General features: G+C 41.7%; 1 protein-coding gene across 1 annotated transcript in view; it reads left to right on the forward strand.

Annotated features, from left to right (window-relative positions):
• Positions 1 to 2,607: 2,607 nt before the first annotated feature.
• The window catches only part of hcn1 (hyperpolarization activated cyclic nucleotide-gated potassium channel 1), a 77,640-nt gene continuing 54,155 nt past the window's right edge, over positions 2,608 to 26,092 (forward strand). Inside the window, exons 1-2 of the mRNA XM_086152026.1 lie at positions 2,608 to 3,389; positions 8,861 to 9,284. Coding sequence (XP_086008152.1) covers positions 3,034 to 3,389; positions 8,861 to 9,284 — 780 coding nt within the window. The 5' untranslated portion in view covers positions 2,608 to 3,033. The remainder of the gene's footprint in view (positions 3,390 to 8,860; positions 9,285 to 26,092) is intronic.

The raw sequence follows: 26,092 nt of genomic DNA on the forward strand, positions 1-26,092 counted from the left end.
ATTAGCTCTTTATCAGCTCATAATGAATGAATAGTTGGAATAGATTTTGTGATATACCCCAAGCTTTTTTTGTACCAGTAACCGGTTTTAGGCATAAAAATGTTTCTGTGTTAGATACATGGGGGTTCAAATAATAAAAACCTTTATCAGTTTACGGTATTTAATCTGAATACAGTGATTAAACTTTATATTAGGCGATAACAATATTAAGTGCGGTGAAGGCAGAAACAATTGGTTTTTTGACCTTTTTGACAAGTGTGATGCAGAATTTTACAAAAACAAATGGCAGCACAAACCCTTGCAGATTTGTTTGCAGAAATACACAAAAACTTGTACGCACTTTATTCACAGCTACTTTTAATTCTTGGACAATTTTTTGCTTTTCTGGAAGACTAACTTTGACACGTCTCGCTCTGTGTTTGGTGTCAAAATGCCGACATAGATTGTACTCTTTGACGATGCCGTCTCTTCGCATGGAGCATGGTTGGCATGAATTGTGAGAAATGTAGTTTATGAGCAATGCATGCGTTTGACTTATTTATTTTAAGACAATCAGAGCTTATAAGATGGTCATGTGGGCCACATAAGATGACGAGACGGGCTACATTTGGCCCGCAGGCCTTGAGTTTGATATGTGCTCTACAGCAACATTAATGATAGAGATATAGAAGATAAGATAAGATAAGATAAGATAAGATAAGATAAGATAAGATAAGACATACTTTATTGAAATGCTTTTGTCAGAGCAGCGCAACAATTACAGTGTAAATAAATATGGGTATAAATATAAATAGAGAGACAATTAAAAGATAGCAGAACACAACCACAAACAGACAACAGAGTGAACAACAACAAGGATAGAAATAGACAACGGAATTGGAAAAAAATAATAAATACACAACATATATAAATATGCATACAATTATATTATTAATGATTACAATTTTAAAAGTAGAGGTGAGGTTGAAGTGCCTAAGGTGTAGCAGGAGCTCTTGGCTGGAAATGAATTACACATGTTAATCAATTAGGCTACAAATTCAGGTGCTCGCAAGTGTTAAACTCGAAAAAACAGAAAGCGAAAAGAAAAAAAAAGAAAGCGAGAAAGTGCAGTATTCATGAGATGTTCCTTTAGACTCCCTTGGAAACATCTATCAGGCTTTTACCACCTCTATCATCTTCTTGGACAATTTGTTGTTTTTCTGGAAGGCGAACTTTGGCATACTTAGCCCCCTATCTGGTGTCAAAATGCCGACGTAGATTGAAGCCTTTGACAAGCGACACTGCCTCATAAGACAAAAGACATACCGTTTATGGGCAATGCATGCATTAGACTTATGTATTTTTAGATAATTAGACCCTTTTAAGATGTTCTCACGGGCCACCATTAGGCCTTGAGTTTTACACATGCTCTACTGTGACATTTATGAAGGGCGTATAAAGGTGATTACTCAAGAACCCTAGAGTTATATAAGATAAGATAAGATAAGATAAGATAAGATAAGATAAGATAAAATATGCTTTATTGAAATTTTTGTCACACCAGCTCAACAGTTACAGTGTCAATAAATATGGGTATAGATATAAATAGAGACAATTAAAAGATAGCAGAAGACAACCGCAAATAAATACAGAGTGGAAATAAATGGATATATTAAAATACATAAAATTATGTCATAAATGATGAATATTTTAAAAGTTGAAGTGAAGTTGAAGTCTTGTCTCTAAGGTTACAGGAACTGCTCAGGTCTTCAGTCTCCAGCTTGAAATGAATTGCGCATGCGCAGGTTAATCAACCGGTCGACAAATTCAAGTGCTCGCAACAGTGAAACTCCACGTCCGAAAATGTCCTTAAAAAAAGAAAAAAGAAGAAAGTAAGATAGTTGTGAGATATTCCTTTGGACTCCCCGGGAGAAAACATGTAGCCGGCTTTAAAATATGCTTTATTGAAATTTTTGTCACACCAGCTTAGCAGTTACAGTGTCAATAAATATGGGCATACATATAAATAGAGACAATTAAAAAGATAGCAGAAGACAACCGCAAATAAATACAGCGTGGAGATAAATAAATATATAAAAATACATAATGTATATTATAAAGCAGGAGCTGCTCAGGTCTTCATTCTCCAGCTCCGGCTTGAAATGGATTGCGCATGCGCAGGTTAATCAACCTGGCTACAAATTCAGGTGCTCGCGTGTGCGAAACTCCACGTCCGAAAATGTCCTTAAAAAAATACAAAAAAAAAGAGGAAGAAAGTAAGATAGTCGTGAGATAATCATTTGGACATGTTCATTTGAACATTTAGAAGGCATTTATTACACCGGAATCGCGCTGGGTTTCGCCGTGTCATCTTCTTGTGGAGACTTATGGTGCGTTCACGGACCGTCGGAAAAACCAAAACTAAATATCTAAAGGAAGTTATTCATCGAGTTCACGCAGAAGAACAGCTTTCTAATATCTTCCTCACGCCATGTGTGGAAAGGAGGGAGGAAGAGGAGAGCAGAAGAGAGAGAGAGAGAGAAAGAGGGGGGGCTATCATGAGCTACATTATGTAAATAAGGTGCAGGAGGAGGTTTGTGCCAGTTAAACCGCAGTGCCGTGCGAAGTGAGACGAGGCTCCGGACGCTGGAAGCCGCGGCCGTCGGTAGATGGCGGTAACCCGAGAAACCTGATCCAGCGAGCGGGTCCTCGGCCGCGCTGTCTCAGTTTGCAGCAGTCGCGTCCACGGCAGAGGAGCTGAGGCACTTTTGAAGGACACCTAAAGAAAGGAGGAGAGCTCACCGGAGGCGGCTCCTCTGGAGTTTTTTTTTTTTAATTTTTATTTTTTTTTCATTTTTTAATTTTTAAAAAACTCTTCTCCCTCCCTCCCCTCCTCCTCCTCCTCCTCTTCCTCCCCCCCCTAAGCAACCTCTTCTCCCCCCCCCTTTTTTTTTTTTCTATTTTATTTTTCTTTTTCTCTCCACGCGGAGCAGGAGCCGGAACGCCTCGCCGTCGCCCAGAAGAGAATCAAACAAGAGAAAGTCAAGATCCACCATGGAAGACAAGTCGAATTCATTCTCCAGCAACAAGGAGGAGAAGGCGGATGGGAATAATGTTTTTCAGAGGCAAGACTCGATTCAGAAGAACAACACGGGGAGCCAGAATATGAAGGACCACGGCAACTCGGTGGGCTTCAAGGGGGAGCGGGAGGAGGCGATGGTCGGGTTCGACGATCTGGAGGGGGCGTCCAGGCAGTACGGGTTCATGCAGAGGCAGTTCGGGGCGATGATGCAGCCCGGAGTCAATAAGTTCTCCCTGCGTATGTTCGGGAGCCAGAAAGCCGTGGAGAAAGAGCAGGAGAGGGTCCAAACGGCCGGATACTGGATCATTCATCCATATAGCGATTTTAGGTAAGTGCTGGTGAAGACACCTGCTCGCCGCTCCTCCCTCCACCTCCTCTCAACCCTTTCCCATCCAGTGCTCGTTTGCACCCGGGGGTCTGCAGGCTGTGCACTCTCACACATAACGCACTGTCATCGGGGGGAAGGGAAGGGAAGGGGGGGGGGGAGAGAAAAAACGCGCACACCGAGCCCGTCCCAGGGCGCTAATCTACCTCTGCATTCAGGCTGGACTGTCAAAGCGCGTGCATGCGTGTGTGTGTGTGCGTACGTGTGTGTGTGTCATTGCGGCATTTTCCCGCTTCTGCTTTTATTCTAGTAGAGAATGGGAGAAGGGCGCATTGAGTGGATCAGTCAGATGCCCTTGGAAAAAGGCGGGTGAATGTCAAGATTTGGAAAACCGACACGCACACCTATATTTACACACACACACACACACACACACTTGACGCACGGTGCACGCCGGCCGTTGCGACAGATTCCCGGCACCTGAACTCGTCGTGACGGTGCACGACGCGCCATCGCGGTTGTAAACATTCCCGTCGTAGGCGGCGGCGACGCGGCGGCGAGGCGGCGGGGAGCGTCCTCGCCAAGACATGCGCAAAAGAAATGCGGTAAAGCCGATCGGGTCCGAGTTGCACGCGTTTGGCACACGTGGAAATGTGATGGAATGCGTCCTGCAGTTCTCTCTGTCCCTCCTACGGAAAAAAAAAAGCCAAAGTAGGTTTTTACCTGTTGTCCCCGCAGGGAGAGACAGGAAGTCGAGCTGGCCGTTTAGGAGAGGAGAACCTGCCTGCATTTCAATTCAAAACAAGTTCTCGTGCGGAGACTTCGCTTTCTTCCCAACACTTCACCGGTTCTTGTGCAAACAAACATCTCTTCCGTCCCATGGCGCGCAAATCGGGCCCGTTTTCCGTCTCCGACCCTCCTTCCCTCCTCCCTCCCGGACCAACGCGCAGAGCTGTCCGTGGTCCTGAACTCGGCGCAGGCCCGAGGATGCAGCACTTGTTTATCTTGAAATCCCTCCAGCCGCTGGAGTTTGCATCCTGAATCCCCCCCAAAAAAGCCAAAGAAACCGGTGCACCGGAAGCCGCTGTTGCATTTTTCCCACCTCCCGCTCCGCAGCTTCGCCCCTGTTGCTGCGATGGTTTGTAATGACAGATTTTATTCCGATAATGACAGCTTGGACGCGAGTGAGACGCCGCGGGGTCCCGATATGTCATTTCTCTGCACTGCAATATAATTACATGTTGGAATAGTGCTAGGAGAGGCATCCTGCATCCTGGATTCACCCCCCCCCCCCCACACACACACAAAAACGCAGACATATGCCCTTGTCATTGCACGCACACGCACAGATGTACACTGATGGTGGGAACGGATTAGTAGCATAAACACAGCAGTCAATGGGCTTAGCGGTCTCCAAAAACAATTATGTAAGGCGATTCACCCAACCAAAAGATGGTCAGACGTTAAGACCTGAAAAACGTCGGGATATTTACACCCTTCTTGCTCAGGCAGGGGCTTCGCTTGGACCATTTTTTCCCCAAAGGGTGCTGGTTCTCAGAGGATGCTCTAACTCTAACTTGCCACCTTACTCGAAGGTGCTTGTGAAGGTCCACTTTCTCTTCATTAGTAAAGTTAACTGCTTAAGTTTTTTTTTTCTTTTAACCGTGTATCATTAGCTATCTTCCTCTGTTACATTATGCATCCATTGTCTCATAGTCTGTTTTCATAATGTGGCAGAACATTGCGTGTCGGATCGAAGGCAACAAAACACACTGTGGCCGCTTAATAAAAAGTCTTACGTAAGTGAAAGACACCACCATTCAAACTGGCTTTATATTGCTCCGCGGGGCCGTTTGAAATGTAATATCTAACATATTCTTTGTACACACAGGCTGCTTAAAGATTAATGGCAGGTTAGTAAAATATATTATTCATAGGGTTTTTTTAGAGAGGGCTCATACACGGCCTCATACCCTGTATATGCTAAGCAGAGGCGTTTTGTTGTAGCATAAAATGCTTTCTGTCATAATCTCCAGCAAAACAGGGCAACTTTTTTGGCAAAGCCGCAGGAATATGCTCAATTCTAGTAAAAGTGCCTTGTTTTTGTTTAAAATGCACACGCGTGCCTCAAGTTTATTTTTTTCCCCTCAATCCCCCCCGGGTTTGAATATTATTCATACACATTTGATATTTTTACTTTTCCCACTTCAATATTTAATGATCAACTTGGCACACACACCCATATATGTATATATATATATGACACAGATCAAAGAGACATGTGACACAAACACATGCATATACATTTAGACTGAAGTTCATGTTTTTCTCTCCGCACCTCTCGGCTGATACGTCGCAGATCGGATGGGACAAGTTAGACCGCCGAGCGAGACTGCTTGGAGTTCCCTCGCAGTCTGGCATTGATTATGATGGAGCGTGTTGTAGTGAGGAAACTTAGAAGAAATGAACCGCCTGATTCCGACTTGGATGGCAGTGCGGGAGAAGTGATTGATTCAGCGCATTTACGGGTCTGCATAGGTGGAGGAAGGTGTTCTCACTTAAGTAGATCCTCGTGCGGATGCAAAATCGAATTGTCTGACAGCTGCGCAGTATATGAATGAATTATAGTTGAGTGATACTCCGGGATTCTCCAGCGCGCTGCTGTCTGCCCAGCAACCGGTGATCGCTGTTTATATTTTCACAGGTGCAGCACCGAGCGGCAGTGAAGCCGTCTCCAATTGTCTCGACCGGAACAGCTTTCTAAACTAACGGAGCGTCTCAGCTCCGCAATCAATTAGCCACGCGGCAACTGGTGTTGCTAAACAAATAGTCACAGGGGAAGGGAGAATGGAGACATTTTATCAGAGGCCTGTGTTAAGCTGACCGGCAGTGATGCTGTTGCTGTCGCGGGCCGGCGTAACGTCTCAGAATAGTTCATTATCAAGGCGGCGTCAAACAAAACGAGAACAGTAAAATAACAAATATCACACAGTAAGTCAAGCGACGAGAACAGCCAGCGATGTTGCTGATAACCAGTACGTTTGCCCCGTGGCCCGGACCTAAGTGAAACTCCAAAGTGAATTGGGCGACAATGATCCAGTGATAACAGGTCGCTCCTCGGGCAAATAATCAGATTGCCAGTGTGTTCCATCCACGGTTGATACAATGGGCCGGGGTGTGAATTTGAGACGGGAGATCCGGGTGCAGCGGCGTGCCGGAGCTCGTGCTGAGCGTACCGCTCAAGTGCCGCCGATGTAGCGAAAGCGAAAGCGGAGCGGTTGCACCGTGGGAGCCGTCGAAGCTAAAGCAGGGGTTAAAGTGATGACCGGAGAGCCGGCTGCATTTACGGCCGGGGACGCGGAGCTCTGCTACTGGTTTTTCTTGGGCCGCGTGTATTCCCAGTGACGGAGCACCGAGGCAAGAGCTTAATTTAATATTGTAAGTGCTGTATGCAGCATCTGAGCTTTTGTTGAAGTGGACCTCGGTGCCGCACTCTGCCTGAAAAGGAAACAGGGTCTTGCTTTGGTTCGGACTTGACAGGAGGGGTAGATCCACATCAGAACGGCTCTTCGTCTGGCTTTCTGTAGACTCCTGATAAACCACGTTTTCTCTGAGCTTTTTTTCCCCCTGTATTTATTTATTTTTTTTCAAAATCACCAAGGACAAGTACCAGGTTTTTCACGGATACTGTCGGATCAAATCACCGAGTAATCCCTGCTCAGTAATGGTACTTTTATGCATGCACTGTATTTTTTTCATCAAGTAACCAGACTAGTTTGACAAAACTAGTACTTTTCCATCTTATGTCTCACTATTACCGTCAAATAATTCTTAATCCCGGCACATATAGTCACAATTACGACTTTGTCGTCCCTCCGTTCGGACACTCTCTCCGGCGAAAGGGTTTAGCGGAGAGAAAAAGGATTCCTACATTTTTATTTGAACCGTTTTAAACAAGACACTTGACCCCATCACTGTCTAAACCACTTCCAATCGCCAAACGCTCTCTAACACATATATTGCTTCTATAAAGTGAGAGTTACATCACCAAAGCAAAATGAATGTGCAACGCTTCGACGCCCCTCTCAGGTTTGCTGCGCAAAGTCAAGGCTCACCATATAGAGGACCCGCTATAGGCCCCGGGTCAATGCCCGCTGGGGTAAAAATATCTTCGGCGGGTATTATGAACCACCTAGATGGCCACTGTTAGTTGAAGTGAAGACAATTATCGGACACATGATCTGCCGGTATTTATAAGGCCAAGGCCCATGCTTAATTTATTCAAACAGATCCATTACTGGTTGGCCAGTATGCCAGCAAACACAGGCACTCCGCCAACAGGCCGGCCCGTCCGTTTCCATCGTCGACGATGACGGCGAACGGACGGACGGACGGACGGACGGACAGCGAGGCGGTCGGCCGGGATGGCGTCAGCGGAGAGTTTTTAGCTTGAGATAGAATTCCTGAAAGCATCTATTTTCATCCATGATTGCTCAGGCTTTATCAGGGTCCAGGACACTTTGGTAGGAGGGCAGGGTGCTGATGAATCGCTTCTGCCTCTGCACATCACAAGACAGGAGACCAGGACATTGACAAAGCCGGCCAGAATGAATAAGTCTCGTACTACAGGGCACCTGATACATTCACTAAGTGGTGGCACCATGTTTGATGTCCTCGAGTCACTGTTAATTCTGTGCCCCGACTGCTGGAACACGAAGAGGAGATTTCGTAACAGCATAAGCATAATGTAGCTGTCAGAGCTGCACCTGCCGCAATCTCCCGTTGGCATCGAAGGACTAAGCTGAAAGACAATGTTCTTTTAAACTGTACGATACCTGGCACACACACGATCGGTTATTTATGCAATAATAAACAGGTAAAGCTGCAAATCCAATAATATGTATATACTGAACATACTTTCATACATTGATATGTACTTTTATCCATCTGCACATGCATACACGCCTGCATGGGACAGCCGATGAACACTTTTGTGGCTTTGGGCAATTCGCGCTCTTGTTCATGTCACACCCAAATAATCCCTTTCCCTAATCCCAATCATTCGTTCTTTGATATCCTTAACCTGACACGAACCTTACCTTCACACCAACCACTTATCCTAGAGACGCCTAAATGACAACCTCATCTAACCCCTCCCCCCCAAAAAATAGACTTCTAATCATACAGAGAATGGATTTCCCACTGCGGCAAAAAGTACTGATATGGAAATGATTTCAAATATAACTGTCGGAGATGTAAACAAAATGAGTTAAGTTGTAGATTGTCTTTTAATGCATATATCCCAGAGTGTACCCAGCTCCCTGCAGCGCTGGATAAGTGGAGTAGATAATGACGATATCTCCAAGTATAAATTGTTTATTTTTCCCTCCAGTCAGCAAAGAAACAATAACACATTTTAAACATGGTACGATATACCAACATGTAGGTGTGTGTGTGTGTGTGTTTCCCCGCAGGTTCTACTGGGACTTGATAATGCTCATCATGATGATGGGGAATCTAATCATCATTCCTGTGGGAATAACCTTCTTCTCAGAGCAGACCACCACCACCTGGCTGGTCTTCAATGTGGCCTCGGACACCATCTTCCTGGTGGACCTGGTCATGAACTTCAGGACGGGGATTGTCAATGAGGAGAGCTCTGAGATCATCCTCGACCCAAAGGTCATCAAGATGAATTACCTGAAGAGCTGGTTCGTTGTGGACTTCCTCTCCTCTATTCCAGTGGATTATATATTTTTAATAGTGGAGAAAGGCTTTGACTCGGAGGTATATAAAACAGCCCGTGCCCTGCGAATTGTCCGCTTCACCAAGATCCTAAGTCTTCTACGTCTGTTAAGACTGTCCCGACTCATCCGATACATACATCAGTGGGAAGAGGTGCGTATTCATCATTCTTTGTGCATTACCGTATCTAAAGTAGATTGATTGATTTTTATATATATATATAGACACATATATATGCGTGCATTTTTTTCGCAGCATAGTGGGTCTCGGGTTTGCCAGATTGTTTCTCCAGCAGTCTAGTAACAACCTTGAAAGGTTAATGCAGGTATACGTGTATATTGAAAAACCAAATGTGGTTTTTCAATATGGTTTTCCTGTGGTTAATGTCAGTTTGAGTCCATTCCCGGGTGAATTTCATGACGATAAGGAGCTGCTGCATTTTTTTTTTTTTTTTTCTCGGGAGAAAACCTCAATTCACCCATATAACTAGTTCATTTTGTGCAAATTCAAGTCCCTAATGGAATGCAGTCAAATGAAATATAGTTTGGAGCCAAAATGAGCCACTGTCTTAATGTTTTGGTATACCAGATGACACTGGCTATTTTTGTGTGAAGAACCAGAAGGCTATTCCCATAAGGGCATAACTGAGAGGGAGACATTATTATCCTCCACTGAGTCATTACACTCCCTGGTACAGACAATTTAACCAAGCTCTAGCCTTCTCCTTCCCCTGGTCACAGTGTCATTACAGTGACTGAGAGATTGTGCTCCTCCATATCATGGTTGACCCATTTCGGCATGAATACCCTATAAATATATTTGCCAAAGCCCTGACACCATCTTAGATTTTGAAAAATAGCTTGGACGGGATGTAAATAGGTGGCATAACTCTTCCCTCTGAGCTCATCCCGAACGTCCTTGCCCCTCCGTCTCCCTCTCAGGTTGTTATGTAGCTGCTTTTGTTATCCATGTTGTTTGTTACATCGGACGGGTCTGAGATCAAGCTGAGCTGTCACCTTTTTAGAGTGCACACACTGTGATAACAATTACATTCTTTAAAGCGGGTGTAACACCGGGAGGCCTAACTAACATATCGCTCAGGCGATTCTCTCAATCAGTCACGGCTATTACTGATCAACTGCTATGTCGATTGCGAACCGATCGGGATTTTATCGGTGAAATGTGCGATCTATTATCTTTAATACCATTTAAAACCAAAGGCAATCGTACGTCCAGCCAACACACAAGACAACATTTCTGAAAACATCCCCTTCTGCTTGCTGAAATACACATATGACTAGAAAATCCCGGCGATGTCGCAAAGCTCGTCACGACGGGGCTGGATTCATCACATCCTCGTCGACGCGCTGGATTTCATAGTTCCAGTCCACCAGCTCTGTATCTCGCTACTACCACTCTTCCTTGCGATTTGTTCAATATTTTCTTTGCCTCGGATGTGAAAATAACATTCCCCGATTGATTGATGTAGTTTGTGTGAATCGCAAAGCACACATTTAGTGTGCAAAGTTGCACATTTGCCTTCAGGTTTACGTATTCCCCTGCTTTACACATTCAGTAGTGATGGATTGTTGCGTCGATATGGATGTGGGTAATAGGAGGTAACCAAAAGTCAATATCAGGACATTGATTTCAAATATTTGATCAAGAATTCTGATGGGCATTGAAATCTGTTGTCTAAATGAATAATACCCCCTTTCCAATGCCTTTTAATGCACATTTTACCTGATTTGAATCTGACACTTTCACGTTCAACTTATTTATTTATTCATCTCACGGGAAGTTAAATTTCTATTGGATGCTTTGATTGAATGACAACATTTCATGTCATGGAAATGAAGATCAAATAATCATTTTTTTATCTTGTACCTTTGTACCCTGGCTCTTTTCTTGACCTGTGATAAGAATAATAGACTTCCCTATAGTTTAGTAATCCGTGACAGATTGTTTTTTAAGTATCGATCCAAAAATCTCCATTCGCATCAAAACAATGAGCAACTACAAGCCGCCGAATAGCGGATAAAGCGTCCTGCATGTACAGAGTAGAACTAAAACAATTGTGACGCGAGTCGAACTCCCACCCCCCGCTGTGGATCAGTAAGCATACATTTATGGAGCAGAAAATTCTCTACTCTCAAGCAATGGGTGTTTGCAGGGTGTAGGGAAGCTTGCCTTTCCAACGTCCTTTTCATATTGACCTTAAAACAGGACGTGACAGATAGAGGGGAAGAAAAGCATGTTATAGTAAAAGATTATTCGGATATGGTACACTGCCGAATACACTCACTCGCACACACATACACATACACACAATTCTGAAAGCAAGTATCATATACGCACCGATTGCAGAAGCTTGGTGTGATTATCTCGACATGCTCGCTACGTGGGATGTTGATTATACGTCTCACATTGGCCAGTATGTTGTGACGCTGTGTAGTTTGCGGAGCCGCATGAAGTGGGAGGATGAGATAGCACGGGTCAGGCTAGAAACACAAATAGACAGTGCCGCAAGGTTAATGAAAATCTGCATACGGCATGCAGCAAGGCAACGCAGCGTATAGATATGTGTCATAATGTTGGGATGCAACAGCAGAGCTTACAGCCCTGCACTCCCAGCTCGTCTCTCTCATTCTCAGTCCTCTTTGTCTTCCGTTGTGTCCGTGCTTATCAAACTCCGGCTGGTTCTTTTCCTCTCCCTCTTGCGTGCTTACTCACAACACATCATCCTCCGGTAGCTTTCTCTCCCTGGATGTTATATGTAGCCCCTCAGAAAACAGATTATTGGGTAAAGAAAGTGAACGCTGATATTTTGGTGTCACCGTGCGAAACTGATGCGCCGAAAAATAAAACGGCGATGAATCAGACACCTCCACAGGAGCTGAAAAAGTAAAGAAAAAAAAAAAAAAAGAAGGCGCCCAGTGGAAAAATTCAATACTGTCACAACATGTTAGGTGTAGGATGTAAGATCTGCACGTTAATGGACGGACAAGCGCGGGCGCTCGCTATCATAATGGGGTTCGAGCAGTGAACCGTCATGAAACGAACCTCGGGTTTGCGTCGGTCGCTTTTCCGGACACTCATCCTCGACGATAAGTCATCCTCCGGTATGACCGCCGCTCCTACATCTGTTGTGTCTTTACTGCCCCCCTACTCGTTTTGTCACTGTCACTTCCCTCCCATCTGTGACAAGAGGGAGGCTTTTTCATCAGCACAGCCTGGACAGTCACAACCGGCAAAAATCACTAAAAGCCAATCACGGATGCCCTCAATCAGTATATCGCCTTTTTAGTCCATGAAGTCTGTCGATACTTTTAATTTTGCCATTATCGGTAGTACAACCGGCAAGTAGCTCCCGGCTACAGTACGCATAAAAGAGCTCATGATTCTTCTTGAGCAATTCACCCGGTCATTATCACGAGGTATTAGGTGATTGCACCTACTTGAGCCTATCAGTCTCATTATAACGGCAATACACGCGCATTTATACCTCGTTTGCGATAATACGAAGTAAAACGGAATCGACGGCGCCGATTTCTAAAAGCTAGTATTTGCATCCGTCTGCCCGCGTGTTTGTTCAGTCATTCATTCGTTTGTTTGCGCACACATAATTATTGCAGCAGGCAGCGCTCAGGGAAATTGCAGCATACAGTGTGAAGGTCATGCAAAGCAGTTAACTGCTCATTCACCACAGTGAACAAAACAAACACGCACCAACCGGCACGGATGTAGAAGAGAAGGATATACATGTGAGAAAATAATGCAGCAGATTTGAAATTATAGGAATATGGTTACAGTGAATAATTCAGTCGTGATTAATATTTTTGCTGTTCGTCCAATATATAAGAAGCCACATTATTGTCATGTAGCAAAGGGGATGACGCTAGCGCGAACGCTATACGTTGCTAGAAGATAATAAACCCGCTCGACTCGCTACGACGACTTCAACAACTAGCTGAAGGACAAAGTGGAACATGTGGTGTTTAAGAGTCAGATATTTCCTCAGGAGCTGTCAGTGACCAAAGCAGAGCTGAAATGAATGTGATATTTCAACCGGAGCCCAGAGGCATGACCTCAAGTGAAAATAGTTGCGTGCACGCTGGAAATCAGATGTGAGATTAGTTCGCGAACATGCCATCTCGCCATCTTTAATGTTTGTAATATATTACTGCACTTTACCTGAAATCACGATGGAGTAAGCTCCAGCTGATACTCGGAGCCGGCTCAAATAGAGCCGTGTCATATCGTGACGGCGCGGGTTGTGCTAAAAACACAATGTTATCAGATGCTAAAAGAATAGATAGACAAATAACTGAAAAGCTGTCGTTGAAATACGGATTTGAATGATTTTCCAGTTCTGATCAGGTATCACTGTATTGAGAGACGAAAATCAATTTTCGAATAGTTAAATATTCATGTCTGTATTGCATGGTCCTTTTAACGCTTCTGTATGAATAGGCTCCTGATAGAAATCCCCCTGTCGCTGGTGTCCAACTCACCTTGTGTCTGACTGGGGAGTATTTAAGGATGCATTGAAATACTGCGAACAGTAATCGGGGGCATTTTTTTTTTTTTTTTTTTGCCCTTTTTTTATTTTTAGATTAACAAGAGTTTTTAGCTCTTGAAGGATATATTTGCCCCGGCTGCTCCTATTCATTTCTAAACTATCCCCTTTTATGTTTCTCTCATTATTTCATGCCCTCCCATATATCAAGCTAATTATCCAAATGACCTTACAGTCACACCGGACTCCTAGACTTACCTTTGGTGACGCACCGGTGCTGGTCACATTTTTATTATTCAATTTACTGGATTTATGTCATCGCGTTTTAAATACCGCCCTTGTCCGGTGTTGTCCGGACCAAAGGCAGATTTTGCAAAATGTGGAGATTTTTAACGGCGCTGCAGAGAATCCCCAATGCTCCCAGAGTCGCATCTGGCTCATCAGGCCCACCAGGCCTCCTGCCAGATCTGTGCTCAAATACAGAGGCCCAGGTTCGGCTTGTGGCGGCGCAGCGGTCCCGAGGGGCGGCTCTACCCTTTCAGGGGCTCCAGGCGGTATTTGTTCATCTCTGCCGTGGGATAAATCCTACAAATAACAAAGTCAGCCTCAGCAGTCTTCGGAGCATTGCATTTCGTCTTCTTCCACTGTAATGCTCAGTGTGACTGATGCAAAAATATTAGAACTATCTAGTTTTTCGTGAGATAATGGGATTTAAAACCATCATTGAATGCACGCTCTTTGTCCCATTACCAAACAGTTGTTTTTTTTTTGTTTTTTTGTTTTTGAAGAAATGTAAGACATACTCGTAGGACAACTGCCAAAACCTTTTATTATTCCACATTTTTTGGCGCTGAATTCAAGATTTCATTAGGGTTACTGACGAACAAGGAAGAAACTGATTTTTATAAGATAGAAACATCTTATAACGTCTTCGCATGTCTCTTTGCATACAACAGAATTACTTTTGCGTGTATCCCGCTTACACTTTGCCATCCAGGTGCATTTTTTGGTTGAAAACCCAATACATCTCTGTTTGGAAGATTCTCCCAGCAAACCCATCCAAGTAGACTAATGGTGTTTATAGTATATAAAATTTATCTATAAATATAATATATTATAACATATTGCATTATATTATAAATATAATATAAAAATATAAATATTATCATATATAAAGTTTATAATATATCAGTTTATAAATGTACTTTACTGCTGCTAAATCTTAAATATTCCTTTTTTTGGAACGTAAATGAATGTAAATTGAAGTTGATATCGAAGATTTTCGATTTTACTGCTAACTATTAGAATATTAGATTTCAGTCAATGAGGCACGCGGACGGAGGGTGGTAATCGAGCTCGACGTGTTGAAGCGGTAGGAACGACAGCTCCGTTCACACGTGGTGATCCGCTTTCACTTTCCTCGTCACACTTAGGGCAGCACTTCCTGTTTACATCAGCTCTTGTCAGTGAGTCACTTCGCGGGATCAAAAAGTTATTTTAATTCAACACTTATAAAAACTGTCTCGCTTTCAGTGATGTAAGGTTGCGGCAAAAGCAAATATAGCGGTTTATGAAAGAAGTTCCTGCTGTTGATTGAAGGGACAGATATTTTCAATCATATTAACTATGATTCTAGTAAACTGTTTAAGAAGAGCGTCTCAGGGGATCTCCTTTCCTGGGCGCACGTGTGCTGGTGATTCACAACTCAGTCAGTAAATTGATCTAAAAGGGGGAAAATGTGAGACAAGTGACCCGGGTGTCTGGTTCACGTTGCCAGACTTTTAGCAACATTACACTGGCTAAATCTGTCTCCTCTTAAATAACCCGCACGACTGGCTGACAGCTTTGACTGAAAGCACCGGCGTTAAAACCTGTCTCATTTCAATTCATGCCGATACCGGAACGAGTGCGTGAACCGACTCAAATGAAAAAAAAAACCATCCTTTGTCACATTTTGCGGGGAGATCTTCCATTTGAGGCAGCTCGTGAATTGGCTCTTCAGGTACACAGGGGTTTCTGGCCAACACCCCAATCTGAGCGAGGAAGAGGGAGATAAAAAAAAAAGGAGAAACAATGGGGGGGAGGCAGCTTATGACTTTAAATCAGTGTGTGTGTGTGTGTGTGTGTATGTATGACACAGCAACAGCATTGATTCCTGTATTATTTTTCCCTTGATTGCCTCCCTGTTGTACATCAGTCTGTAATTATAGCTTGTAAAACGCTTCTAAATTTACTACAGACAATAGTTTTAATTGTCTACATTTTTTTTTCCCGTTTGCATTTCAGGACACACAGCTGACCTGCGCTCCTTTTGTTTAAACAGCACCTACATGCAATTCATCACGGTGACTGCAGAGCTATCTTAGACAAAGACGTGCTGAATCTGTTATAAATTATACAACACATTTATCACAGAGAGCAGAGAATGACATTTATAGGGGGGTAATTAAAAGGAGCCTGGCCTCATTATCATGTTCTTTCGAACGGCATTTAGTTGTAGGACACACATGTGGCGGCGAGCAGCGGGAACGGGACGAGCTGCGGGAGCCTCCTCTGCGGAAGACGGCGGCAGAAACCTGTCGACATGACTTGACGTGACGTTTGTGTGACTCATACAGACACTGCGTGCTGTCGATGTGTTCTGTATGTTTCCTACCTTAGCTTATGCACGCCAGCATGGAGGCGTAACTTCTTTTATTCCGGTTCAGCAATAATCTTTAAAAGATCGAGTTTAAATGAGTGTGCATTTGCAAATTTCTGTCTGATACGTGCTGGATCATATTGACATTCGAAAGTGAAAGTAGCCAACAATAAATCAAATTGATATTCGAGCTACAGTTAAACTTGTAATGTCATTATCAGAATATTATTGTGCATGATGAGCTTTAACAGTCATTATCAAGCAGCTGCGCCTCATGCTCATTAAATAACCTAGATGGCAGTTAAACGTCACAAACACACACATTCCAGCTGGCGGGTCCGGGAGGAGTTTCGATCTAATGATGGACGGCTGACTGTAAAAATGGTGCCACTTAATTTTAGTTAGCGAGCGGCACAAGTTTGAAATTATTACGTTGACGGGGAATGATTTAATTCCATTTCCAAAATTGGGCAGCGTCAATTGCCCAGAAAGGTGATCTGAATTAGCGATTAAATTTGGTATCACACTTTGTTTCGTAAAAACGAACACTGTAATATATACATAAATACAATGACTGTGAAGCATTTATCTATTGGATAACATGATATTTAGATGAATGCATATTATTTTTCATGCAATATTTTGTGAGAAGTATAGAAGAAATATAAAATATTTAACACCTCATGGTAAGGAAACTGTTTGTGGAAAAGTATGTATATATTTTTTTTGATTTTTATTGCTGTTTAGTGAAAATGCTTGCCAGTTCCCCTCCTCGGCAACTTATACATTTTCAGAAAACTGCTCATTTCAGAAAAAAATCATCCTATTGGTTCACAAACTCTCAGTGTTTGATGATTCTGCAAATTGAATACCATAAAATATAATTTGGAGTGTAAATACCGCATCCATGTATACAGAGATAAAGATAAAAGATGATTCCATAAATCAAATGCCATAAAATATCATTTCTGGCGTCAATTGCCCAGATGGATGAACGATAGTGAATCAAATCAAATACAATGGCGATGGAAAGCGATAGATATATAAAATGAGCACAATTAAAGTTTTGAAGGAAATGATCAACAGTAAGAGAAGAACAAAATGTGTGCTCAAAGTGGCAGTGAATCCATCTAATTCAGTCTAATCCATTCATTCATTGAAAGAAAAGCAGACAGATGGACAGATCAGTGATGGAATAACCGTATCACCATGTAAGCTTCAGTGTGTTGACAAAATAATTGTATTGCAACGGAAGTGAAGCCTTGTTGAATTAATGCCGTGGTTAGTAGCTCCTAAACCGGGCATCGCTTAACGAAAGACCAAACTCGGAATTACAGTCATCGGGTGCCCGTGAGGAGAAAACGCTTTAAATGTTATTGATGTTCAGTTGTTTAAAATCAAGTACGTTACTGCGTCTCGTTGGAAACCGTACATGACAGAGCATGATTATACAATTTTAGTACCTTTTTCCTCGCGATTTATTGCAACCCTAGAATATCAAGCGATCATTTGTGATCATTCAATTATATATATATATATGTATCCATTCACAAACAAAGGGCGTGTGGCAATTTTTGAAATATGCGCGACCGTTCCGTCTCTATTTGCTTCTTTCTTTGGTAAACACGTGTGAGCCTGGGGAAATTAGAAATAACATGCGCTGAGAGAATTTCGGGAGCAAATGCGAGCGAGGGGAAAGCTCCTTAATGTCCGAAATTCAAGTAAAAACCAGTCATTATATATTATGTGCCACTGCGCTGCTTGCAATAATGTAAATAAAGTTATTTCCAGAAAACATAAGCTCTGTGCAAATAGGCTTATAACCTTCTTTACATTAGGCCTCTGCAGAATGCAAACCATGGTGATTTAGAGAATTGAGAATGCATAATAACGAACTCTATATGCAGGAAACAGTGTCTGGAAAATCACCCACTGTTATAGAAGATAATATAAAATGTGTAAACATAAAAAGCCAGGCAGACCAATCTTGGCTCTAAATATTATTATTTTCATTCATCTTTTTAGCCTTGTTGTTGTCATTCCATCCTCATCCTTTTTATTTTCATCCTTGTTCCTGTCATTGTTATCGTCTTTGTCCTTCTATTTCTATTTCTGCTTATTGATATTGCTATTGTTGTACTGCTGCGACAAACTAATTTCCCCTCTCGGGATCAATAAAGTATTATCTTATCTTATCTTATCTTATCTTAAAATGTCGATTCAGTCCACTCTGCGGAGTGGAAGGCACGCAGATGCATGTTTTTCTTTTACTCGTCATACTTCCCCAGAAACGTCATGTACTTTAAATGACCCAAATGAATTTTAGTTTTCATCGAGATGTATTCAAGAGTGGGGGAAAAAAAAAAAAAAAAAAAGCTAAACAGGTGTTAAGCACAAAATCAAGACCGTAGAATCTATTTGCATAAGTCGAATATCCGCTAATTGAACTGACAGTTGAAGCGACCAAACCTATTCCATCAGATCAACCGGCTTTTTTTGAGTTAGCCAAATTAATTCAAAAATGTTGACTTACACTGAAGCACAGATGTTGGCTGTAAACATAAAGTCACCCGTTTCTATGGAAACAAAGGCCCAATTTCCACTTAGAGGTATTTTGAGGACACTCAGGATCAGATAGCTTGTACATGTTATAAATGAATATCGTGCCTGGAGACGAGCATGTTATTTATCAAACACTGGCAAGCAGCCTGGAAGCAGCTTGTGTGTCACAACCAAAGTTGAAATAATATAAAACTGGTCCCCAGACCAGAATACACAGCTGTTAATAGAATATTTGTCTAATGCAAATAAAATGTGTCTAATGCTGCATTAAAAACGTGAATGCGTTAATTCAAAAATTAGCCTCTATTCAAATGTTTAATATTTCAAGCCTTCTGTATCAAGTTCACTTTTGGAAAGTAAATAATCTTGGGTTACTTTTTATTGTACTTCATTCTGATCATTAGAACATTTCTTTCAAAATTAAAATGCATATCTTTCGTTCTAGGCAGATGATTGATTGTTTTTGGGTTTATGATATTTAAACGTGCTCTCTGCATTTACCTGAAGACATCAAAAACAGCGATTTTCATTGAATAATACATTTTATGGGGGCACAGAGAAAGATGATCTGAATGAGCAATTCAATTTGATATCACACTTTCCTTCATAAAAACGAACACTATAATATATAGATAAATACAATGCCTTTGAAGCATTTAACCATTTGATAACATGATATTTAGATGAATGCATTCTTTTTAACATATTGTTTTTTATGTGATATTCTGTGAGAAGTAATAGGAAAAATATAAAACATTTTACCCTTCATGGTAAGGAAACTGTGGATTTTTTTTTTTTTTTTTTCATTTTTATTGCTGTTTAGTGAAAATGGTTAGACCTGCAGGGCCAGTTCACCTCCTTGGCAGGTTATACATTTTAAGAAAAAAATGATCTTATTGGTTCATAAACTCTCAGTGTTTGATGATTCTGTAAATTGAATACCATAAAATATAATTTGCAGTGTAAATACAGCATCCATGTATGCAGTGATAAAGATAAAAGATGATTCCATAAATTAAATACAATAACCTATCACTTCCAGTGCATATACAGCGTCCATGTATGCAGGAATGATAAAAAATAAAAAAAACAGATACATTTTGCACGGATATGAGCAAACAGAGCCGTGCACTTTTCCAAACACATATGGATACCAGCGGCCATAGATGGAGAAGCCATTTCATTAGTCGCTAAAACATGCAGAGAAGCAAATGTGCTGTGCTGCTAAGCAAAAGCTGGAACAGCGATTTCACCACTCCAGCCTCTTCCCTCTTGAATGTTTCATCGCTATTCAAGCCTTAGTTGTGTATTTACACAATTATGCCATTTGGGTGAGCAGCGGCAGCAGCCTTTCTGAAAAGAAAAAAAAAAAAAAAGCTAACACATTAGCATTTCCATCTTAACAATAACCATGTCTGCATCTTTTATTCAGCTGCAGTTTCCCGACAGGATTAAGTTTTGAGTGCAGTGATTTCACACCCACGTCGCATTGTGTCCCTCTTTTGTGATTTGTATGGATAAATGGTTGTAAGTTCAAAATATAACTTCTTTAGAACAGCGGTCCCCAATCATTTTTGTGGTTTAACATCAGACACGGACCAGCAGATAAATACATATTAATATTAACATATAAATACCTTCTTTTTTTTTTCGAAATACTCCATAGGTTTGTTTTTTCAATGCAGGGTGCTTGGTCTTCTTTGGAAAGCTGGTCGGGATAAATCCATAGTTTAATCGGGTCTCCTCAGTTTTCTTTTTCTTATTGGTTACAGGACTTTTTCTGTCTCTTCACTGGGCCTTTTCCTCTTTGCAAAGAAAATTTCCTGTTTCCTACTCATTTTGTTAGCTTGTGCGTTTAATATTAGTGTTAATGTATCACGTAGCATCTCGACATGCGTTGTAGATGGATGTAACCAGTTGGTCATTTTTCAAAATAAAATAAGTCTTCAGACTCGGATGATAATAAAACGTAAATAATGTAAGTTATTTATTCTTTCAGCACTTTCTTTTATTCTTTCGGTACCAAAAAAACCCACGGACCGGTAGAGGCCCGCGGGCCGGGGGTTGGGAAGCGCTGCTTCGGCACAAAAGCGTTCAGGGCGTGTTCATTAGGCGACAAGACCTCGGCCATGTTTAACGCTGGGGGCGAAGAAGGCTGTACTTCCAGTGCAAGCTAAAGCCTGCGGGGGGTTAATGGGGTCGGTCACGTGTCTTCGTGTGTGACAATCTGCCTGGCTTACGTTTGAGATTGGGTTATTGTCGGTTAGCTCCGACTGTCTGCAGAAAAAAAAGGCAGATTATTTGTCACAGAAAAAAAAAAAAAAATCATGAAATTACCTCCCATTTCTCTAAATTGCCGGTTAAAAAAAATTTTTTTTGACAGTTCCCGGGAAGTAATAACAGTGACAGTCAATTAGCTAGGAATTATCGAATGTTATTAAACTACTTATGCAGCCGTTGTTGGTCATGTTTAATAGCCAAGCACTTTAAATGCAAATGTTTGAATAGGCACATTTACAGCGTGTCTGTGCATAGTATTTAAAAGGTTATTTAAGGGTTAGAGGTCTCTGGTCTCATTTTTTTCATCAGAGAAATGTATGTCACACCTCATTTTCATCTCCCCGCTTTAATTCAACATTTTGCAATTATATCGCCAAATTCACCCTCTCTCTTTTTGTCTGTCCAGTGATCTTTCCACACACGCACACGCCTGTCTCTTACACACTAGACACACACAAGCAGGCAAGTAAAGTAACACAATTGCCTAATGGACTCTTCCAGTCCAATTTTGTCTTGCAGACAGAAATGAGCGATAATGCCCCCCCCCCCCCTCGCCCCCCCATGCTCTCTGTTTTCTTGTCCTCTCTGTTTTAAGACCCGGCTCTCCGACGATGAACATAATGTGCCTTGAATCATGTTCTTGCTCAGCTCTCTGAGGGAAGCTCACTCTTGGCCCACGGGGTGGAAAATCCCAGACGCCGCTGCCTGAAAGAAAGAGTTTTTCTTCTCACATTCTGTAGATTTAACCCATTTTCCCTTTGCCAAGTCACTCAGTGCTCCTTCTGCTGCTATTTGCACTTGTTAACTGCTGAGGAGTGTTAATTGCTTGACCATATGGTTTACAGAAGAGTTAACTGTGGGATCCGTGGCATTAATATAGAGGAAAAGTGCAGCGTTGCAACCCGGCTATGCTTTATTTTCTCATCTTTCTTTCAAACACAGACCGGATAAAAATAGACGCTCACATATAACTATAAACCGGGCTGTCATTTGGATGGGATGACGAACGTGTGGAATGGGGGTGTATAAGTGTTACTCTTGATTCACCCATGCAAGTGTAAGTTCGAGATTCTCTCATAAAGGTGAGAACATATGGAGGGTGGTATCGGGCTGGCCGGCATGTTCTTCGCGTTGACCACCCAGGAGCTACCGCATCGTTTTTTTGAAAATCTTGGTTTTTCATTTTTACCTCTCATGGTATGTTACAAAATCAGTAGATCTAAAAATGACAAAGAAATATGTGGAAAATCATGTAAGAAATGATGCAAAGTTTAAGTTAAAGTAATCAATTACTTTTTCCACACTCAATTTGGATATATATGTGTGTGTGTGTGTGTGTGTGTGTGTGTGTGTGTGTGTGTGTGTGTGTGTGTATGTAAAACCCGATATATACACACGTATCTATACACGCGTGTGTATATATTGGGTTATATATACAGATATATGTGTGTGTGTATGTAAATATACATACATATGTATTATGTATTGTATTGCGTGTGTGTATACATTTGTGTATGTTTGAATGTATGTATGTATATATACAAGTACGTGTGTGTATATGTAGGTATACATGCATACGTATGTTTGCATGTGTGTGGATATATATAGGAGTATGATGTGTGTGTATATATGTATATATATATATGTGTATGTATGTACTTACGTGTATATATACATATACTTGCATGTGTGTGTGTATATATATATGTGTGTATGATGTGTGCATCTATCTATCTATCTATCTATCTATCTATCTATCTATCTATCTATCTATCTATCTATCTATCTAAATGTATATGTATATATATATATATATATATATATATATATATATATATATATATATATATATATATATATATACATATGTATGCATGTGTGTGCTTATGTGTAAAAATACATATACGTGTGAGTGTGTGTGTGTGTGTACATGTCTCTATTAATACACATCTGACAGTGAAAAGGGCAAAGGACCGACAAAGAGGACTGGGCAGCTGAATGATCCAGTGGTTAGCGCTTCCATCTAGCAGGAAGAAGGTCCCCAGTTGGAGTCCATCAGGGGACCTTTCAGTGTGGAGTCTCCACGCTCTGCCAGTGTCTGTGTGGATTTCCTCCCACAGTCCAAAAGCATACAGTGGGGTCATTGAAAACCCGAAATAATCCAGTGTAAATGAGACAGTGAATGTCTGTATATATATATATATATATGTGTGTGTGTGTGTATATATATATGTATATATGTCCTCTATACAATGAGTGGATTGGTGGATGTCGCCTCTCGGCCAATGACAGCTGGGATAGGCTTTTGCCGTAACTCCCTCCAATCCCGCCTGCAGGATAAGCGGCATAGATAAGGGCCGAATGAATAAAAGGACCACTTAATATCCGTCAGCCGTGGTGCATAATAGAGTAACAGTTACCGATTGAAGACCAGTGTAACACATATTTTATCAGTTCTTATAAGAACAAGGAGGAATCCAGTCCAAGCTGAGATCTTTGTAGGGTCACTTCCTCGTACATCTTACAATATCATACCGCCGCGTAAACTGACATGTGGCATTTAAGACGTTGCAATGTCTCCCACTGGGTTTACCTGTATTCATCTCTCCCACTGTCTCCCTTTCCGTCCCTCGCTCTCGATCTCCGTTTGCGCTTTTATTTGATGTTCTATACGAACAGACATGTCAGTAAAGTAAGTGGGGGAGAAACATCAAGGGGTAGCGACGGGAAGATGAAGAGAAGCAGTGCGATGAATGGGCGTAAGTATTTAGATAATAAATATATGGTTGAAGCGGGATTTCACGCCGTATACTGTATGTATCATTTTATTTTCTTCCCTTTTGCCGTTCTGACTTCTAAACAATAGACAGTGTCCTTAAACCGCTGCCCCTTTTAGTTATTTACCCCGAAGTCAAACGGTTTCTGCAGCCCCTTAGCAGTCAAGCTAAATCAACATCTGCTCTGTCTCCAGCAGCTGCCGCATATTTTTAGAATAGTCTTGTTTTTTAAACGTGTACTTTCACGCGCCGAAACAATATACATTTTTAATTTGCGTCGCCCCCGCCCTCGTAGCAGTAAATCGGTGAAAGCGGCCCTAATCCCCTGTCCACCCCCACGGGATATCCCCCTCTGCACATGACTTTCCCGCCGCATAGTGTGCACTGTACAGTAAGCAGGCGACTGACAGATATAGTCTTGGGAGGGGGCTGGACTGATAAGTGTGGAGATTAGGCTAATCTCTGTTATTTTTGTTCGCTGGTGTGTTTGTCTGCGGTTGCCGTGTGAGTGCAGAGGGTACCGGGGAGGGGGTGGGGTTCGCGGAGGTGGCGCTCACAATTTTTGCACCATAAATTCTGCATAACTGATCCTCTATGAGCCACAGATTATGATCCCTTTGTTATAATTATTTTTTATCAGATGGAGAGGAGTAACTCCGTGCACAGCACCCGGTAATGATGCCTGGTGCAAATTAATAATTAGTAACCAGTGAGGCGTTCTGGGTTCTTCACTTCCCAAGAGTTAATGTTCTGGTGGATGGATTTATAACCGCAGCTCACTTAACTCGAACGGCGCGACAAATGCACTTATCGGTTGTGCTGTTTGTATGAATCAAAAACATTCTCTGCATTTCCCTTTTTCTATGGATGCACCGTTAATAGATATCAGGCAACAGTTATTCGAGATTCCCGTCCGTGATCGAAGAATGCGGTCAAGTTGTGTACGTTGTGACCAGAGTTTTGATGAAACAATGAGACTGGATGAGCTTCAGGGTCACTCATAACGCCCAAGTGCATTTACTATCATGCTGGTTGTGTGGTCTCCACCACAGTAATTCATATATCTAATCTGTATGTGTTTATCTCTTTCTCTAATATATACATATATATGTACATACACACATACACATGTGTATATGAGTGTGTATATGTATGTATGCATATATATATATATGTGTGTGTGTGTGTGTGTGTGTGTGTGTGTGTGTGTGTGTGTGTGTGTATGTATATGAATACATGTGTAAATGTATGTATGTGTATATATATCTATGTATATAGATACATATATATACATTTATACATGTGTATACATGTACATATTTTATAAATATATATATATATATATGTGTGTGTATATATATGTATGCAAGCCTTTTATTATTTTAATATTGCTGATTATGGCTTACATCTTAAGTAAACTCAAAAGATCCTATCTCAAAATATTAGAATATCACGAAAAAGTCTTTTTTGTTTTTTTAATTGCATTGAAGAAGATAAAGAACTTTATCACAATATTCTAATTTTCTGAGACAGTCCTGTATATGTATATTTGTATGAATATATATGTTTGTATTCCAAAGTGCTATACTGAGCGAAAGCTGCTTTTCTGAAAAGCCGTTTTATGTTCTTCTTTGGGCTTCACAGGCCACCGTACACTTTTTGTATATGGATGATTCACTGGTTTCAAATTATACTGACAGGCCATTTCCAGCCCCCTGGCGTATCAGGAAGGGTGTGTCCTCGCTGTAACTGTTTTACTCGGAAGGGTCCATCTTACTGATGTTCACATGAGCACAGCAGGTCATCCTGTGCAATCCAGTCAAATCCCTCTTGCTCTCACATGGGCAATAATCTTCCCTGACTGCCTTCTTAACTCGGCCACAACTTAGTCCCAAAGACTCGCCCTGCCCCGCTCACACCTATATATTTGCAACATTTATGTTTGTCTCTTTCTATTTCTCCTTTTTGCGTCCCCCCACCCTTTGTTTTCTAAATTCCCGGCTTAATTTTCTCAGTGCCCTATTTGCTTCAAAGTAACCTCATTGGGTGATTCCACAGGAGTACATGTTTTTTTTTTCTCTTTTTGATATAAACTAACCTTTTCAAATCCTGACCTTTTTGAAACCTGCACGGATAAGGAAACTCAATTTTCATTGTTTGGCCAGAGACTTTTGAGACCTTC

This window comes from Fistularia commersonii, chromosome 9 (genome assembly GCF_037954325.1).
Source record: "Fistularia commersonii isolate RoL2024-O1a breed Wild chromosome 9, RoL_Fcom_v1.0, whole genome shotgun sequence".
In the NCBI taxonomy this organism is placed as follows: domain Eukaryota; kingdom Metazoa; phylum Chordata; class Actinopteri; order Syngnathiformes; family Fistulariidae; genus Fistularia; species Fistularia commersonii.